This window comes from Myotis yumanensis, unplaced genomic scaffold, assembly GCF_028538775.1.
Source record: "Myotis yumanensis isolate MYYU_CA2020_CCGP unplaced genomic scaffold, mMyoYum1.0.hap1 SCAF_10, whole genome shotgun sequence".
Lineage (NCBI taxonomy): Eukaryota > Metazoa > Chordata > Mammalia > Chiroptera > Vespertilionidae > Myotis > Myotis yumanensis.
This window is the reverse complement of record NW_027223761.1, coordinates 48,089,869-48,109,883: the sequence shown is the minus strand read 5'-3', so window position 1 is coordinate 48,109,883 and position 20,015 is coordinate 48,089,869. Positions and strand designations below refer to the sequence as shown.

The window sequence follows — 20,015 nt, the reverse complement described above, 5'->3', positions numbered from 1 at the left end:
AACATTGCCTATATTTTCTTTTAGGAGTTTTAGGGTTTCAGGTTTTACATTTAAGTCTATAATATATTATTATGAGTTTATTTTTGTCTATGGTGTGAAAATGTGTTCTACTTTCATTTTTTTGCATGTAACTGTCCATTTTCCCCAACACTATTTATTGAAGAGACTGCCTTTACCCCATTGTATATTATTGCCTCCTTTGTCATAGATTAATTGACCGTATAAGTGTGGGTTTATTTTTGGGCTCTCTATTCTGTTCATTGATCTATATATCTGGTTTTTATGCCAGTACCATGCTGTTGTGGTTAGTATAGCTTTGTAGTATAGTTTGATGTCAGGTAACATGATACTTTCAACTTTGTTTTTCTTCCTCAAGATTGCTTTGGCTATTCAGGGTCTTTTGTGGTTCCATATAAATTTTTTGATTATTTGTTCTAGTTTTGTGAAAAATGCCATTGGAATATTGATAAGGATTGCATTGAATATGTATATTGGTTTGGGTGTTATGGACATTTTTATAATGTTAATTCTCCCTATTCATGAACATAGTATATCCTTTCATTTATTTGTATTTTCTTCAATTTCTCTCTTCAATATCTTAGTTTACTGAATGCTGGTCTTTTACCTCCTTGTTTAAAATTATTACTAAGTATTTTTATGCAATTTTAAATGGGATTGTTTTTCTTAGTTTCCCTTTCTGATAGTTCATTATTGGTGTATGAAAATGCAACCAATTTCTGGATATTAATTTTGATTTATTAATTAATTTATCAGTTCTAATAGGCTTTTTTAAAAGGAATTTTTAGGGTTCTGTATATACTAGTATAGTATCATGCCATCTGCAAATAATGACATTTTTACTCTTACTTTTTAATTCAGATGCCTTCTATTTCTTTTTCTTCTCTGATTGCTGTGGCTAAGGCTTGGAGTAATATATTAAATAAAAGTAGTGACTATGGACATCCTTGTCTTGCTCCTGATCTTAAAGAAAATGTTTTCAACTTTTCACCATTAAATATGAAGATAGGTGTGGGTTTGTTATATATGCTCTTTATTTTGTTGAGGTATATTCCCTCTATCCTCACTTTGCTGAGTTTTTACCAATGGTGGATGTTGAATTTTGTCAAATGGTATTTTTGCATTTATCAATATGATCATATCATTTTTATCCTCTATTTTGTTTATGTGGTATATCAAATAATTGATTTGCAGATGTTGAACCAACCTTTCATCCCAGGAAAAACAATCCCATGTATATATACTTTAGAGAGAGGGGAAGGGAGAGGGAGAGAGAGGTAGAAACATCGATGAGAAACATTAATCAACTGCTTCTTGCATGCCCCTTACTGGGGGTCAAGCCCACAACCTGGGAATGTGCCCTGATTTGGTGCATTGGTCAATGCTCAACCACTAGGCAACACTGGCCGGGCTCATCAATGTTTCTATCTCCCTATCTCTCTCCCTTCTTCTCTCTCTAAAAATCAATAAAAACATATTCTTTAAATGTGTCAACCTTAAAAAAATCCGACCTTTAAAAAGGATTCATGTTTTGACCACTGTGCTAGGCTGCCCTCATTACTGTTACTATTATTAACATTAATTGTATAAAACCACTTAATGCTGCATTATTACAGAACTTTAGGCTCACTCTGTCATCTCCCCAGGCCTTAATTTTCTCATGTATAAACCTACAGAGAGGGTTAGAGGAGCTTTGTTCTTTTTTTAAGCTTCATGGAGGAGCAATTGGGAGCTCAATCTTTGACCAGAGTGACTGGGGCCACTCCCATTCCCAGCCAACTATGTGACTTTGGCCAAGTTGGTTGACCACTGTAAATTTTGGTGTCCTCATCTCTAATGTGGCTAATAAGAGTTAGTACCTCACCCTAACCAGTTTGGCCCAGTGGATAGAGCGTCAGCCTGCGGACTGAAAGGTCCCAGGTTCGATTCCTGTCAAGGGCATGTATCTTGGTTGCGGGCACATCCCCAGTAGGTGGTGTGCAGGAGGCAGCTGATCGATGTTTCTCTCTCATCAATGTTTCTTACTTTCTATCCCTCTCCCTTCCTCTCTGTAAAACATCAATAAAATATATATTTTTTAAAAGGGTTAGAACCTCATAAGATCTTTGTTAGAATAAAAATGGACATACGTCTATGCACAGTTTGTTACGATGTCTTACAAAGAGAAAGTTCCCCATCAGTGGTAGCTATCCTAATCATTGTTGTTATTAACTAATTCTCTCTCTTGAATGAAAGTCCTCTCAGAGCAAAATACTCCGTTATTGAGGCAGAAAGCCTGAGGGCAGTTTCTTTCAGAAAATCATAGACTTGCAGAATGTACTCATTTAACCTTCTTTGAACTTTTCTCCTCCCATCTGCTGAATGGGGGTACTAAAGAGAAACTCAGAGTGTTGGTATGCAGATGAAGAGGAATAGCATAAATCAGTCTTGCTAGATTTCACTATTGGAACTCTAAGAGAGTCTAGAAGGCCGCCTGGGTAACCATGCTATTTTTCAGTTAAAGAGACCCAGAGAAGTTCAGGGACTTGGTTCAAGTGGCACAGCCTACTTGCTACCTGATGCTGGGGCTTAGAGCCCAGGAAGGAGGGCAAGCCCCGGATTCTACCAGAGGCTTTTCCAGTAACTAAACCTCTCTCCCACTCTACTCCAGATATACCCAGCTGTTCACACTCATAGCTACCCACCTTTGACCTCTGCACATGCAGTTCACACCACCAGGAACAGGAAACCAGCCCACCCCTGCACACACACATGCACATACCACACATACACACACCCACAATGCCTCCTTCATCTGGCCAACTCCTGGTCCACCTTCAGGCTTCTGCTTAAACATCACTTCCTGCAGAAAGTTGCTCTTCCTGTGCCCTAGGGCTTCCTTAAGTCAGGGCCTGTCCTTTGGGCTCCCCACTCTCATAGCACTGTCCAGTTTGCTGGGCCACTTAACTGGGACTTTTCAAAGGCAGGCAGGACCCAATCTCATTTCCCTCCATAACTCCATTGGGATGCTGGTGGGAGACCCCTGTGGGGTCGCTGAGAACTGAGCAGGCACGATCTGATGGGTGCTTGGCCTTCTTCCCCAAGAGGGTGGCACTCCCTTCTTCTGACTAGTCTAGGACCTATGACAAATGACACAGAACCTGACACCCGCCTCAGCCTCACAGACTGCTGGGCTCTGGGAACTCAGCATGTGGGAACATCCCAAAAGTGTTTCCTACCCTGAAGGCACCTCTCTCTTGCCTCACTTCCCCAACCACATGAAGTCTGAGGCCAATGCAGTTTATGTGTGCCAGCACTGAAATCATGGGTACTGCTTCTCAGGCTCTGCTCCAGAAATGCCTAGGGAGCTTTCCACTCTAGCTTTGCCCAGTACCCTCCCCTCTAGAAAGCAACAAATTCCATCTGTCAGCAGGGATCAGAGTCTGCTAGCCAAGGCTAGGTATGAATTCCTGGGCTTGGGATGTTGAATGGCTTTAGCCTCTAAAATGCAAACTTTTTCCTCTCCAAATGAGACTTTTTGGTTAAAAGAAACAAAGCTACCCAACACCTTTATTTCTTTTCCAAACCAATGCCCTCAGTCAGGGGGACCAGACTTCCTGGGCAGCCTAGGCCTTTTCATCAGCTACTTGTGTTGGTGTCTGGCTTCATTTCTGGTGTCCGATCCCCCACCCAATGCTCTGATCTGGGCGTGGCTGCAGAACAAGCATGGGCATAGCGTCTGCCCACTTGAGTCCAAACCTACTCCTCCTCTGGAGAACTGAATGACCTCAGTGGTTCTAGAGCTCATTTTCTTTATGAGTAAACTAGAGGCTTGGTGCACAAAACTGTGCACGGGTAGGGTCCCTAAGTCTGGCTGGCGATCAGGGCTGATCAGGTTCCCCACCTCCCTGCCTCCTCCTTCGCTCCCTTCCTCAGTGCCCTGCCACTGCGGCTTGTTGCCCACCATGTTCTGCATCGCCCCCTGGTGGTCAGTGCATGTCATAGGGAGGGAGTGAACTCCCGAGGGGACACTTTGCATATTAACCTTTTATAGATAGATAGATAGATAGATAGATAGATAGATATAGATGAGAACAATGGTATCACAAGGTACTAAATGTGACAGAGGTGTCACAAGTCTTAACTGTGATGATGTATGCCAAAGATCCTTTTTTATATGTGACTACCAGCTGAGGAAACCCCACACCTGCAGAATGGGCTGGTATGGTAGACAAAATATGGGCTTGGAGTCAGACCTGGATGTTCAATTTCCTACTTGTAAATCTAGAGAAAGTCACTTGCCCCCCCCCCCCCCATGCCTCAACTTATTCATCTGTAAAAGGGGGCTTCTATAGCCCAGCCGGCATGGCTCAGTGGTTGAACATTGACTTAAGAACCAGGAGGTCATGGTTCAATTCCCAGTCAGGGCACATGCCCAGGTTGTGGGCTTGATCCCCAGTAGGGGGCGTGCAGGAGGCAGCCAATCAATGATTCTCTCTCATCATTGATGTTTCTATCTCTCTCTTCCTCTCTGTTTCTCTCTGAAATCAATAAAAAAAATATTTTTAAAGGGGTGGGGGGCTTCTATATTGTAAGCTCCATGAGGCAATTATTATGGGTTGAATTGTGCACCACACACACACACACACACACACACAAAGAGATTTTCAAGTCATAGCCCCAAGTACCTCAGAATGTGATCTTATTAGGAAATTAGGTCATTGAAAATGTAAGTTCCTACTGGAGTAGGGCGGTGTCCTTGTAAGAAGATAGCCAGGTAAATACAGACCCCGTAAAGAGAGATGGCCATATGACAATGAAGGCAGAGATTGGAGGTAAGCAGCTGCAAGCCAAAGGACACCAAAAATTGCCAGCGAACCACTGGAAGTCAGGAGGGGCAAGGAATGATTTCTCTATATGTTTCAGACAGAGCAGGGCCCTGCCAACACTGTGATTTTGAACTTCTAGCTTCCAGAATTATGAAACAATAAACATTTCTGTTGTTTTAAGATACTCCGTGTAGGGTACTTGGTTACTGCAACCCAAGGGAACTCAACTAACACAGACAGAAACTTGACATGATTCTGCTTCCCACTGTGTCCCCAGCACCCAGCAGAGAGGCTGACATGTGGTGGCTCCTCAGTTCTTTGTTGCGTGAGGGAATGACCTTGCTGAGAAAGTCGTGTTGGAAAGCCTGTGTAAAGTGGTTAGCAGAGTGTTGGACACACAGAAGATATTTGGTAAATGTGTATTCCTTTCCCTTCTCTGATTATCTCAAAGGCTCCTTTCTGTTCCTAGAGTAGTTTGGGATGCAGACAAGCCTGCTTTTCTTCTAATTTTTGTCTAAACTCTCCTAACTGGCCCCTGGCTTTGGGCACCTCCTCTGGGAAAAGCCAGGCTGCAGGAGACGCTGTCACGCAGCAATAGATTTGAGCAGCCTTTTCTCCACTTGCCCACTGTCCCCTGTGCCTCATTGTTTTTTTAAGATTGCCTGCCTTGGTTTTTCAAAATTTCCTGGAGTGAGAGCACAGGAATTTCTGGAAAGCGTAGCCCTTACTACTTTTGTGCTTTTCCCAAAAAAAGTTTCTGAAAGCTTTGTAGAAATCTCATGGAAGCAGAGGCTTTGGCACAGGGAGGGAGTCGAGGGAAAGCTGTCTAGAATCAGGGCGTTTATGGGGGGAAACAATGTAAAGAAATACCTCTCAGTGTGTGCTTACATTCACACCACAAGGCTCTCTGTTATTTCAAAAACCTTCTTGTTGAAATAAAACAGATATCCAGAAAACTGCACAAACGAGAAGTCTACCGCTCGGGCTTTATTTTATATGTGTGTGTGTTTTTCTGGTTCATTTTTCCCCGTTTATTGATTACACTAATCCTTCATTCCCCTTGAAGACTCTATGAAAGACAGAGTGAGTTTCTACAAAGTGCTCTAGCTGTGGGCTCTGGTGGCCTAGGTTGGCATCCCAGGTCCACCATCACTAGCTCTGCAGCTTTGAGCAAGTTGATTTGCTTTTTGAATGGTATTGTCCCCCTCCCATGGTTCAAGAGAGATCAGGGAAGCAAACCCTGGAATTTACAAAGGCACATTCTTGTGTTTATTACTATTATTCATTCAGATTATTTAAGTGAGACAAGGGGGTGCTTAGGGTCCAACAGGACAAGGCCCAGCCTAGCACCAGCCGTGTGCCCTTGAGCAGGCTCCCTGTGAGCCTTGCATGCTGCATCTGCCAGTCAGAGAGATCCCAATGCCTTTGCAGGGGGTTGAGGCTTGATTGAGATGATGTATATAAAGTCCTTCCACAAGATGGATGCGTAGTAGAGACCCAGTTAATCTCAGTTCCCTTCCCTCCTCCAGCAATTTGGCCCTGTTTCCTTCATAATTCCCGATCTCTTGCCTCTGTACCTAGTACTCCATTATGCCCCAGGACCTGAGTAGAAATGGCACTTGACCATCAGGCTGTGGTCTTCCTTTGTCCTGCAGCCTGGAATTTTACAGCTGCATAAATTGAGTGGGAAGAGGGAAATAGATATACATATTTAAAGCCAGGAAGTAATAAATGACTTGGAAAGCAGCTCTTTGGAAGCACTTTCTTACGCGAACTTCCTGCTGGACAGAATGCTCTGTGACAGCAAGCTGTCCGAGGCCTGCCATAGTGTCCATCCCTCCTTGCTCACGTTACTGGCAGATTTTGCCAGGCAGAGGTAATCCAGCTTGCCTTTGCCTTCCTTCCCCCACATCCCATGGCCCGCTTAGAGCCTCCGGTGGCCCAAATGGACCATCTTAAATCCCTTTGGTGGCATCTCCTGGCAAAGGTTACAAGAACCTTTCAGGAACTGAAATTGCAGCTGACAACTGAGCTCCATGGATCTGTCATTCCCTTTCCCTCACCCCCCAGCACCTGCCTCACCACGCATTCCCCTTCCAACATCGCTGCCTCTCTCACATCATATAATGCATTTCTGTCTCCTTCAGCCATAACACTGCGCTCTCCTTTAGGGTTAGTTCTATGTGTCCAGTACCCAGGCAGGGGAGTCTATCTTGCCTATCAGTGATGCTTAGAACAGGGCCTGGGACAGGGTAGTCACAAAATAAATAATTGATGAACGAATCAATGCCTGACTGTCAGTAATCAAAAAGACAACTCAATTTTACAATGAGGATCTGAACTAGACATTTATCAAAGAAGATATACAAATGGCCAATAAGCACATGAGAAGATGCTCAACACTCTCGGCCACCAGGCAGTGCCAATCAAAACCACAACGAGATACCACTTTATATCCATTACAACGGCTAAAATCAAAAGTCAGACAGTAAAAAGTGTTGCAGAGACCCGGAGAAATTAAAATTCTCAAACACTACTGGTGAGAGTGAAAACTGGTGCCATCACTGGAACACAGTCTGGCAGTTCCTCAAAGGGCTGAGCAGAGTTACCATCTGATCTCGCAGTTGCACTCCTAGGTATACACCAAAGAGAAATGCAAACGGTCACCTGGAAAAACTTGCACACACATGCTTGTCACAGCTTACTCAGAATAGCCCAAAAGTAACAACAACCCAAACTTGCACCAGCTGAGGAATGGGTAAACAAAATGTGGTATACCCACACGATGCAATGTTCCTGGGCAATTACATGAAGTCCCGACCCATGTTACAACTTGGATGAACCTTGAAAACATCATGTAAAGTGAAAGAAGCCAGTCACAAAATCATATATGACTCCATTCATAGGAAGTGTTCAGAACAGGCACATTCATAGAGACAGGAAGTAGATGAGTGATTGTCCCGGGCTACAAGGGAGTTAGAAGGAAATGGAGAGGGACTGCTGATGAGTTTGGGGTTCTTGGTAGGGGTGATGAGACTATTTTAAAATTGATTGTGGTCATGGTTGCGCTCCTCTGAGAATACAGGGATGGGCAAAAGTAGGTTTACAGTTGTGAATAACAGAAAGTTTATTCTTGTGTTATTTATGAATTTACTGTATTATTTTTTCATACGAGCAACTGTAAACCTACTTTTGCCCACCCTGTATACTAAAAACCATCGAATAGTACGCTCTAAATGGGTGACATATATGGTATGTGAATTATTTCTTAATAAAGCTGTTATTACAAAAAAAAAACAACACAAAAATCCATGAATGTTCTCATTTAATATCCCTGTACCAAGCAGTAGATTGTCAGGTAGGCCGCCCCTGTTTGAAGACCAGAGAGACCAAGGTGCTCTCTTGTCCGTCTTGAGGGGGAAGGGGCACCAGGATCCATGTCCTCCTGGGCCAGTAGGTGAGAGCAGAGCTCCTCTCCTGGTCGATGCTTAACAAGAACGAAAACGGCCCTGGGAACCCTGTGAGGCGGAGAGCTGGAGATCAAATGAACTGAGCCTGAGAAATTTACGGCGGCCAGTTTTCCAGAGGCCATTTTCCCAGCGTAAGTCACAGAGACAGATGGCCCCAGACCTGCTCCTGAAATAACTACCGCTGAAGAGAGGAGGCTGGCTTGGTGGGAGCTGCCCAGCCTGCAGAGCAGGAGCCACAGGACTTAATAGGCTGGAAAATTTGGACCCGGGAGGCTTCAGTTCTGCCGACTCACCCCATTAGCGACCCAAAGCAGACACTGTCGTCTTTGCTGCCTTCCTGTGGGTGTGTGTTTTCTTCTCCTTCTACTAACTTGGATTGTTTTCTTTTAATCTCATTATCATACTTGTTCCTTGAAAAAAATTAGAACATATAGAGAAGTATTAAGAAAAAATAAAATGCATTCATAATTCTCTTGCTCTAAGGTAACATGTATTAACATTTTTATACAGTTTGCATGCGCCGCACACACACACACATTTAAACAGCATCAGAATTACTTTTATGCAGTTTGCCTCATGCTTTTTTTCTATCCCATTTTTCCATGTCCCTAAACATTCTTTACAAGCATGGCTTAGAATGTCTGCATATTAACATTGTACTGATGTGCCTTAATCTACATAACTAGGCATTTTTTAACATAAGGATCTTTTTTCTTTCTAACATTTAATTTTATTTTTTGCTTTTTACTATTGCAAATGATGGTGCAGTGAATATCCTTATAAGTAAATCTTTGAGAAGTCATGATTATGTTCTTGGGTAAATTCCTAGAAGTGGAATTGCTTAGTTAATAGGTTTTCACATTTTAAAAATCAGTTTATACCCAATTATACTACCAATATCAGTACATAAAATCTTGTTTGGGTCCCAGCCAGGTAGCTTAGTTGGTTAGAGTGACATCCCGATATGCCAAGGTTATGGGTTCAATCCCTGTCAGGACACATATAAGAACCAATGAATCATAAATAAGTGGAACAACAAATCAAATCAATTTTTCTCTACCTTCCTCTCTCTAAAAAAAAAGAAAATAAATTGTATTTAAGACCATCATCTACTTTAGTACTACTAAATATTTTCACATTTATTATTTCATTTTCCCCTGAAGTTTTAAAAAATATTTTTAAGAGTATAAAAAGAACTGTATGTGTTATTGCAGAAAAATTTGAAGCCATATGAGCATATTTTAAAAAAATAAAAGTTGCCCATATCAGTGATAACCATTGTTAAAGATTTTATTCAGCTGATCTTTTCTCCAATACATTTATACAAATCCATTCATTCGATCAATGTTTTATGAGCATTTGCTATGCTGAAGGAGCCTGACTTTCCATTGTAACTAAAATCATTCTTATCCTGTATTTTTTCCATAGTCTCCCTCAGAACCTGAGAGGTGGACTACTGTTACTCCTGTCTTGTAGAAGGTTGGGCCACACAAAAGAACCTTAGAATGTTCTAGTCTAACTCCCCGATGGGGCAATCAAGGCACAGAAAGGTCAGAGGACTTGCCCGTGATCCCATGGCGTATTGCTGACTTGCACCCGGACCTGGTCTTTTGCAGCAGACCACACAGCCTCTGATGTGGAGCTGAATCTATACTGTCCCAAACATGTGACCATGTAATTAGTTATCTAAATCAGGACATTTTTCTAGTAAAGGTGGGGCACTATTATTCAGTAATGCAGGATAACATGTAAACTGGGGCTGGCAGTGACAAACCAGAATGTACGGTCCCTCTAGCTCTCTAGCTCCAGATTTCTAGCACTTTGAAATGCTTTGCAGCAGTGGATTTCCATTCAATTCAGACAAGTATAGGAATCCGTTCTGCAGACCTTTGATGAGCTGAGACTCTGAGCCAAGTGGAGGCACAGAGATGAGCAGCCTGTGGTCCCCGTTGGGCAAGTGAGGCTGATGAAGCAGCAGATGTGAACATCATCACACTCTGGCGTCAAAGGCACCCCAGCAGCCCTAGCCAGTTTTGTTCCGTGGATAGAGCATCAACCTGCGGACTGAAGGGTTCAGGGTTCAATTCCAGTCAAGGGCACATGCCTGGGTTGTGGGTCAATCCCCAGTGTGGGGCATGCAGGAGGCAGCCAATCAATGATTCTCTCTCAGCATTGATATTTCTCTCTCTCTCTCCCTCTCCCTTCCACTCTGAAGTCAATAAAAATATTTAAAAAAAGAAAAAGAAGCACCCTGGCAGCGGAGGTCCTGGCCTCCCGGCAGCCCCCAGTCTTCCTACCAGGAGGAGACCCCCATTGTCTTCAATTCCCCATCCTCTGTTCAGAACTAAGATCTTATTCAATGATGCAAGTGGCAGCCCTGTTAAGAGGAAATAGACATGAAGTTGGCACCTGAGAAGAGGAGGAATGCACTTGGCTTTCAGTGGGGGGCCTGGAGTGTTTCTAGGAAGAGACTGAGGAGATGAAACACAGCCAGCCTTCACAGGCAGGTGGAGATGTGGGTCTAAGGCAGTGGTTCTCAACCTGTGGGTCGCGACCCCTTTGGGGGTCGAATGACCCTTTCACAGGAGTCACCTAAGACCATCGGAAAACACATATATAATTACATATTGTTTTTGTGATTAATCACTATGCTTTAATTATGTTCAATTTGTAACAATGAAACTGGGGGTCACCACAACATGAGGAACTGTATTAAAGGGTCGTGGCATTAGGAAGGTTGAGAACCACTGGAAGGGTTCTGTTCTTTTTTGTTTTTCTAGGCGTCATTTATTGAGTAATTGCTGTGCACTGGGCATTGTGGGAAGCATTTTACATACTGGCTTCTAAAATGCAGGGCTGCCGGGTATAAAGGCATTAGGAGGCCCTTCCAGTAATCCAGGGAACTGCGGGGGAAGAAAGTGCCCTCCCTGCAGCACCTCCCAGCAGCACGCAGCTGTGCTCTGGTCTTACTGACAGGCACTCAGCCTCCCCCACTGTGTACGCAGGCCAGCATTTGAGTCCTGTAGCCGAGGTGGGGTTTAATATCAGGCAAGAACATTCCGTTTGGGTGTTTAGATGGATTTCTCCGGACTGCTGAGGAAAGTGTTTTTTAAAAAGTGCGTTTTGTTAAGGGCGTTCTTTCTTCGGCAGAGTAATGAACTTGCTCATCAGCTAGCCCTTCACACTTCAGTCTAATGGCATATCCCAAAGACATACCCAGATCCAGCATGCCGGAAGGCTCTTCCCAGAGAACTAGCTTGCCCTGGTTAGAGGTTACGTTTCAGGTGCTAAGGAAAGCTACCATCTGTTCACACAAAGGTAGATCTCAGGATTCCCTAATATGTTCTTTTCCTATGTCACAGCTGCCACCCTAACACTTTTCCTTGCTTTATGACCTCAACAAAGTGTCACTGGCAGGCTTATAGATCTGTAATTGCTTAGTCCTCAACCCCCCTGTTCTTGCTATGAAAGACCCACCGCCGGAGGGACGGCGGACAGAATCGCTGTTGGCTGAGCTCTTCCCAGGAGACTGCTGGGGTTCTCACAAGCATAACATCATCCATCCATCAGCAGCTCTTCACAGGGGGTATTAGCACTCCATTTTTCAAAGGCGAAAGCTGAGACGCCAAGTGACTTAGCCAAGGGCATACTCCCAGTGTGACACTGGGCTGTGGTCCCTGGGCTGTGTGGTCTTTCCCCTTTGGATGTGTTTCAGTGGATGGACAGGAATCTCCCTTATTCCACTCCAAACCAGGGCTGATCGATTTAGTTCACATCACACGGTGGAAACAGCATTGCAGTCATGGCTTCTTACCCAGGTCCTGGGACAGCTTACTTGACTGTGCTCAGCCTCCTTTTTTTTTTTTTTAACCTTGAAAATGGGGATGAATTTTACTCACCAGAAGTTTGTGGTAAGGAAAAGATCTTGTAAATCACCTGGCCAGCTCCTGGCCTCCAAGAGGAGCTCTGCCTCAGTTTGTCCCAGAACCCACTCCAGCCCCACCCCTACCATAGGGGAGTCTGCACTTGTCACTTTGTTGCTTTCTTTTCCATCCTTGTCTACTATAAGCTAGAGCCAGACTCACAGAAACCACCTCTCAAGAGACTTGGATGGCTCCCCGCCACCCCTCACTGGCCCCCCTGGTTGCTGTTGGGGTGGGGTATAAGGAGATTCATTTCAATCATCTTGTCTCTTTTTACCATGACACAGTGGAAAATTCTATAATACCAGGATACATGGGAAGGCAACACTAAACCCCAGTTCCATAATCTCATGGCATCCGGCATCCTTACTTGCCTATAGGAACATGCATCTGGGCCCCACCCAGAAAGCAAGCCCAGATCATGAGGATTTTTAACTTCCTGGCTGAGCTGAGCCTATTAGAAAGGAGATCTGGATGGCTGAGCAGATCTCTCTGAAGCACAGCCCTGGGTCTTGTCATCTTCCTGCTTTAAAAATTTCCATGACTCCCCAGTTAAGGTCTGATTTCCTTCTCCTTGTGTCCAAGGCCTAAACCTACTATTCAGAGATTCATTTCTCACTGTTCTCGTTGTTCCATAACCCAGGTACTCTCCTTCGTTCCTACCTCCCTTTCTTCACTTAGCCAATATTTACTAGTGCTTTCTATGTACCTGTGTGCTAGTCCTTTCTATGTACAGTCACTGTGCTGGGCACTGGGGAATATGGTAATACGTGAGCCAGGCAGGCTAGTAGGCAGACACAGACAAGTAAACATGACAGTGTGGGAGGTGTTGCAACAGGGTAAAGTCCAGGGAGCTGTGGGAGCACCCAGAAGGGCATCAAGGAAGCCTTCCTGGGGGAGGTGACCATGAGGTTAAGCCCAAAGGATGAGTGGAAGCTAATGAGACACAAAGGGTGGTAATAATGAAGAGAAGGGAGACAGATAGGAAATGCTTGGGGAGAAGGAACAGCATGTGCAAAAACTCGGGCACAACTTTGTAGTTGTGCTCCAGGGGGTGCCATTCAGAGTCAATGTACATGGTGCCCTGAAGTTGGGCAACTCGGCCAACTTGGGCAGAGAGAAAGCAGTGAGTTCCTGGAAGTGAGAGCAGGCCAGCATAGCTCAGTAGACTTGGTGACAAGTTATTGGTAATTAACACATGATACTTGAGAGGTAAGGATGGGGATACCAGGTGAAGGCTGAGAGCCTTACGCTGGGTATTCGTCCCTCCCCCATGGATGCTTATGCCCCCACTTTTCATCTCTTCCCATTGGCATCTTCTATGGCTCCAGAAAGCCTGTCTAGTTCCTTCTGTTGAAATGAGCCTCTTGCCTCCCATCCTCCCATTGCACTGGCTGACTTCTCTTCTGAAAGGTCACACCACTGCCTTGCTCCAAGTTCCGAGGTCTGATTGACACCCATCCCCACCCACCAGCTCCTTTGGGGCTGAGTCTCCCACAGTTTGCATCACTCTCACCTTCCAGCCAAATCAGTGGGTGTTTAGGAACTGTGTGGGGAATGAAGCAGTGTTTCCCATACTTCTGCAATCGAGCACTGCACTTATATAAAAGGAAAGAGGAAGAGAGCCAGCACCCCTTGCTTTATGGACACATATTTACGCATCATGACATCTAACCTTTATTAGGTGTTTACTGGCTGCCACACTGTTCACGACATGTTACCTGTTTTAACTCCTTTCATCTTCAGCACAACCCTATGAAGTAGGTGTTCTTTTTTTTTTTTTTTTTTTTTTAGTCTCCATTATATAGGTGAGGAAATTGAGGCACAAGGGTGAGGTAACTTGCTCAAGCTCACATGTACTGAGCTAGCAAGTGGTGCAATTAAAAGTCAAATGTCCACAGTTCCTAAGATTGAGCACATACAAAAATAAAACTTTTGTAAGTTAAACAGAAATAAAATGTAGTCTCCCTTAATACGACCACATTCTTTTTAAAAAATATATATATCTTTCCATTCATTTCAGAAAGGAAGGGAGAGAAAGATAGAAACATCAATGATGATGAGAATCATTGATTGGCTGTCTCCTGCACAACCTCTACTGGGGATTGAGCCTGCAACCTGGGCATGTGCCTGACTGGGAATTGAACCATGACCTCCTGATTCATAGGCCGACAACGCTCAACCACTGAGCCACACTGCCTGGGCATGACCATATTCCTAATACAACCCTGCCCTGCTTCTGTATATGCTGAAATGGTACAGCAATGCATTTTACTGCATGCATTTTGAGCACTAATATATAATATATTATAAAACATAGAATTAAATATTAGAAAAGATGACTACAGGTAAGTACAAATATATATATTTCTAGTATATTCTTGCACCCCAGGAGCAAGGTTTTGTGCGCCCTCCCTCAGGGCCACTTAAATTACAAGAGGGAGGGAATCAACGTGTTTCTAATAACACTGTACTTCACAGAACCTTCATGAGTTATCGTGTGCCTGCTAGGGGCCTGGCACTGGTTAGGTGCTTTGGGTGTTAGGTTAGGAATAATCAGAGCAACCCCGGCAGCCTGAGGGGATTAGGGAGCACTGGTTTAGACGCTTTTGAGGTGATTGGGTGGAAGGGAGAAGAAACAGGCATGGGGCTGGGAGGGCACTGTGCTGCCCTTGGACCAGGGTCTCTGAAGTTGGTAATGGAACAATTTTCTTAGTTCTGGAACTATTTATCTCATAAAGTTTGACAGATTTCCTCAGGAAGAGGCTGTAACAAATACCCTGGAACAACAGATCACATTTCTTAACTTGTGTCTGAATTCCAACAGCTCCGCATGGCGTAGTGCTGATTATCTCCAGCTCATCAGAAGCTCTGATTGAGACTATAAGATATCTCTGGTTAATACAAGATGAAGAAATGAAAGTCTATTTGCTTAATATATACAGCCTAGTGGAAAAAATTCTTCCCAGAACTGGGACCAATCATGAATGGGTTTCTCCATAGGGTGGTTTCATTCAACTTATTAAACATGTGGGGAGTACTCACCCTGTGTTCGCATTTTCTTGTGAAAACCGTGTGCTCAGAAGGTTCTGTCGTCCTCACACCACCTGTATATAGGGGGTGGGCGCCCAACTTCCAAATGAAGAACTGGAAGCCACTTTCCCGAGAACATAGAGTTAAAAGGAAGCTAGGTCACGATGCAAACCCTAGTTCTGTTGAAACTCCAAAGTCCACTCCAAGAATGTACTGTACCCCAAAAATGTGCCACATACCATTATGTGTAAGATGACTACAGGTAAGTACAAATACAGCAGGGCAAACATGATGTCAGAACTAAAGATACGCTGACAGAGGAATGATGACCTCACAGTGACATGTCAGAAAGGCTCTCTCACGGTGAATTGGAGACACTGGTTTGGATGATGTTGAGATGAATCACAGCTCAGATTTTTAGGTGAAGAAACCAAGACGCGGGGCGGGGGCGGGTCACGCAGAGGTTGCACCATGGTCACTGATCACTGCTGCCTCAATTGCTCTTACTAAATTCCTAATATGAACCAGCAAACTGTGTACACAGCAACTCTACAAAATGTCACACGTGATTAGGCTCAGGGGTTAACCTAAGAGTCACAGAGCCTGCAAAATCCTGCAGGATTTGGTGACTGTGACTGAGTGAGCTTCTCTTGGTGGACAGACCATAAAAAGTGTTTTGTTGTTGTTGTTGTTATTGTTATTGTTGTTGTTTTATTTCAATGATCAGCTCTGTGCCACCTCCCCCGGAGAGCCCTGCCAAATCTTATGATCAATATCTGGGCTGCAATAAGGTTTCTAAGACTCAGTCTCTTTAAAAAAAAACAAACCAAACTGGATGGATCTGATTATGTTTTAAAATGTCTCTCAGTCAAGGTGGGAGACAAAGGAGCAGCCCTTGCTGTCGTGTGGATGCAATGTCTTGTACTGTAAACTTTTCTATGTCTGTGCTTATTATAGTCCCTCTCGTGTGGACGATGTACTGCACACGTCTAAAGGCCAGCCCCTGAGAGGACTGTGTATTGTCTGACCTCAAAGGTCTGGTCTGGGGCCTTCACCTTCTCCTTCTGAAGAGCTGGGAGTGAGCTTACAGAACCACAGAAATCTGGGGTCTTAGAAACATAGACTCCCCGCATGTTAGAAACTTACTGACTTAGCGCATCCTGGAACTTACTGAATATTACTGTCCTAAAACTACAGGCTTGTTTTATCTGAGACTATTAGAATGGAAGGATCCTAGTATGTTAGACACCAGGAATCCATCTAGTCGGCTAATCTTTAGTGCCCAGTGTGTGCCAGGCACTATGCTAGATTCTGGGGGTACAGAAGTGAAAAAAACTGCTCAAGTTATTGTGCTCAGTAAAACAATAGAGTGTTAAGGTCCTAGAATGCCAGCGGGGAGGGGGCGTTGCTGGATCATTCTCTCCAGCTCTCTCTACGTTTTAGGAAGCTCAGAACCTGTTTTAGGTATGTCCGATTGGAATCCCACTAATAAGAACATCATTTCAGTTCCGTGACATGACAGAATGGCCAGTTTGCAGTGAGGCCACTGAGGCTGGGAGGGCGGGGGGGGGGCAGCTGTTGGATAGATAGCAAGGCCAGCAGGACTAGACCCCAGATTTTTAGGCCTCTCTTAGAGAACAGGCAAAGCAGGAAGGGCCTCCCCTGTTTTCTCGAGGGTGCCCTCTTCCCAAACTTTGCAGACTTCTCTGCACGGAGTCCCCTGCTCTTCAGAAGGAGTTTGCACCAACTTTGCTTCCCAGAGACATCGGCCCCGCCCCCGGGCCACGTGTGCAGTAGATCGTCCGCTGTTGGGAGCCCCCTTCCCCTTGATGCGTGTTTTATTTTGCTCCCCCTTCCTGTGTGCCTCAAAACCAATTTTCATTATTTTTTTCTGTCTGTGTTTGTCTTTGTGGTTCGCAGGTGCTCCCTTGCATTGTTCATCAGCTTCATCAACCCCTATTGAGCAGTCCCCCTCCCCGCCCCCCCTCCCCTCCGGCCAATGAGAGCCAGAGGCGGTTGCTAGGCAACGGTGTGGCCCAGCCAACCCCGGACTCAGACTCTGAGGAAGAGTTTGTCCCTAATTCATTCTTAGTTAAAAGTGGCTCTGCCAGCCTGGGGGTCGCAGCGAACGGTAAGTCCCTCTTTCTTCCTAACTTCTGTGGGGGGTTTTCCCCCCTTTCGTTGGCGATGCTGATTAATGTGCCTGCTTTGGCAGCCTGCAGGGGCGGAAGGGCCTGGTGCATGGGGAGCTCGGGGTTGTTGGGGGGCCTGGCGCGGCTCCAAGGCTCAGGTAGCCCCGCTCCTGCCCCACTGCGTGCTGCTGGGTGTGCGCGGGTTGGGAGGCTGCCGTCCCCACCCTCATGACAGATGTCGGGTAGACAGAGCTGCATGGACAGATACGCACAGACAGACACAAGGAGACAGAAACATCAGGTGGAGACCGAGGCAAACAAACATACAAAGATGGACACAGAAAAAGAAGGAAAGGTTAAAACTAAAACAGCACCAGTTGGCTCCCTGCTGTGTGCCAGGGACTGTGCCAGCCCTGCCACCTGTTGCTTTATTGAATCCTCCTCACAACCCTGCCTAAGAAACCAGTGCCAGAGTGTGCCGGTTAACCATGGGAAGCTGAGAGAAAGGGCACTACCTGGATTCTAGCGCTGGCTTTGAAAGTTTCCCAGTTCCCCACTGCCCAGAGGCAGAGGGCCCTGGAGTTCCAAGCAGCTGCAGGGCTGAATGCTGGCTGCAGAGAGAGCCACTAGGCGCAAGCATCCCTATGCCCATAATAAGCACTCTTCTTGTAAGCACACTGCTATGGCTCTCTTGGGGAGGATCAGTGAGGGAGGTGCGGGGGTAGGGGGTGGGGAGTGAGGGGGCAGTGAAAGAGCTCCAGACTGACCAGGAGCCAGCAGATGCTGACCGGGTGCTGTGTGACCTGGGCCCAGGTGCTTGCCCTCTCTGTGTCCAGCAGAGGCCAGTCAGCTTCTTTATAAGTGTGCTCTGTAAGGGACTCAAGCCTCCAAGAGGGGGATGATGGACAGCCTCTGCTCTCTTTGAAAACCAGAGCGGTCTTTGGCCTTGAAGGTTCTCTTCTGACAAATTATTAGGCCCAGCATTCTCTTTCACCAAAAGTCGCACCATCCTTCACAACCTTTTCCCTGTGCTCCCTGAAGGTGCCCTTTTGGTGGTTGGGTGTCACTGCTTCTCTAAACCTTTTAGCAGCTTATGGGAGAAAGGAACCCTGTGTTCCAGTCCCAGCTCCGTGGCCATTTCCTTGGCAAATCACTGTCCCTCTCTAGGTCTCAGTTTCCTCAGTTGCCAATGATGGAGGCATCTCTAAGATATTCTGATTTTATGAGTGTTATGCGGTGCTGACTGAGGTGTCCCTGCCTGTAGTCTTCTTAAGCTTGGTGGGGGGAGGGGGAGAGAAGGGAGGAATATATATACTAACATACTAATATATATATATATATATATATATATATATATATATATACATATATATATATACACACACACATACATACACACACACACACACATTATGAATTCATATTCATCTCTGAGTACATAAACCTTGCAGGTAAAAGGCAGGAGATTAAAGTCCTAAATCTCTCCCTTTGCTAATTAACTGAACAAGACCAATCACTTTGTTGCAAGTTCTGCAGCAAATTGACAACATTATTGCATTACTGAAGTGCAGGGAAGATGGGAGGACTTTGGCTTACAGATTTCTGCTCAATTATGCTCCTCTGTGCTCCTGCTGCCCAAAGGACCGGGAGACACTTTGCATTTCTCCCCTGGGGCCTTGCTCCGAGAGTGCCACTCTAAAGCTTGGGAATGAATGTGTTCCATGCCTGAAGGGAGTGTCTGGGTCCTTAATGGTCTGCTGCTCTGGGGATTGGTGGGTCATAAGAGTGCCAGTGAGTCTCACCCCACATCTGGACCCTGCCTGCCACCTTCCCAAACCTTCTATAAGCTAAAGGACCTGCTGGGACAGGCATGTACCCAGTGCTAGCAAGGGAAGTTGAGTGGGCCCTGTTGCATAGTGGCTCCAATAATGGTTTATAGGGCAACGTTTAATTTTTTTTCATGAAAAAAAACTGTATAATTATTTTAAAGGGATTGTCTTTATTTTTATCAATTATAAAAGTAACAATGCTTTTTAACATTCAAATAATACAGAAAGGTAAAAAGTGAAATTCTCTTGTAATCCTTCCTCTCAGAAATAACCACTTTTAACAGTTTGGAGCATGGCTTTACAGATGCTTTTTATGTAGTGTTAACTAAATGGATGGGTGAATGAATGAACAAATGAATGAATGAGCAAGCAGTACAGACTATGGGAAAACCACATGGTAGTCAAGAGAGCAAAAGCCATAGAATCAAACCTTCTGAAACCAGGTCCCAGACATGTGACCCTGGGCAAAGAACCTAACTTCTCAGATCACCAGTTGCTCTGTAAGTGAAATGGGGAAAACCTTTCAAGGTTGCTGTGGAGTTTTAAAATGCTGGAGGTGATAAGGGTCCTTATCTCCCTTCCCTATATTCACATCCCCACCCTCTTCCACTAATTTCAGGCTTTAGAGACCACACTAAACGGATCAATTGCTCTAGTTCCTTGAGAAGCCTGCTCCCCTGGAGACTTAATTCAGAATGTACTTTAAATGACAAAGGCGGCCTCTGAAAGGTGAAAATGATGGGTTTCCTGTGGTGGGAGCTGACTCAGCGCCCTGCACGCAAGGCTGACCTCTGGGAGCCAG

General features: G+C 45.0%; 1 protein-coding gene across 1 annotated transcript in view; it reads left to right on the top strand.

The window, feature by feature from the left end:
- Positions 1-20,015, top strand: part of TENM4 (teneurin transmembrane protein 4) — a 743,366-nt gene that overhangs the window by 437,941 nt on the left and 285,410 nt on the right. The window contains 2 exon segments of the mRNA XM_070425699.1: positions 17,173-17,231; positions 17,233-17,383. Coding sequence (XP_070281800.1) covers positions 17,173-17,231; positions 17,233-17,383 — 210 coding nt within the window.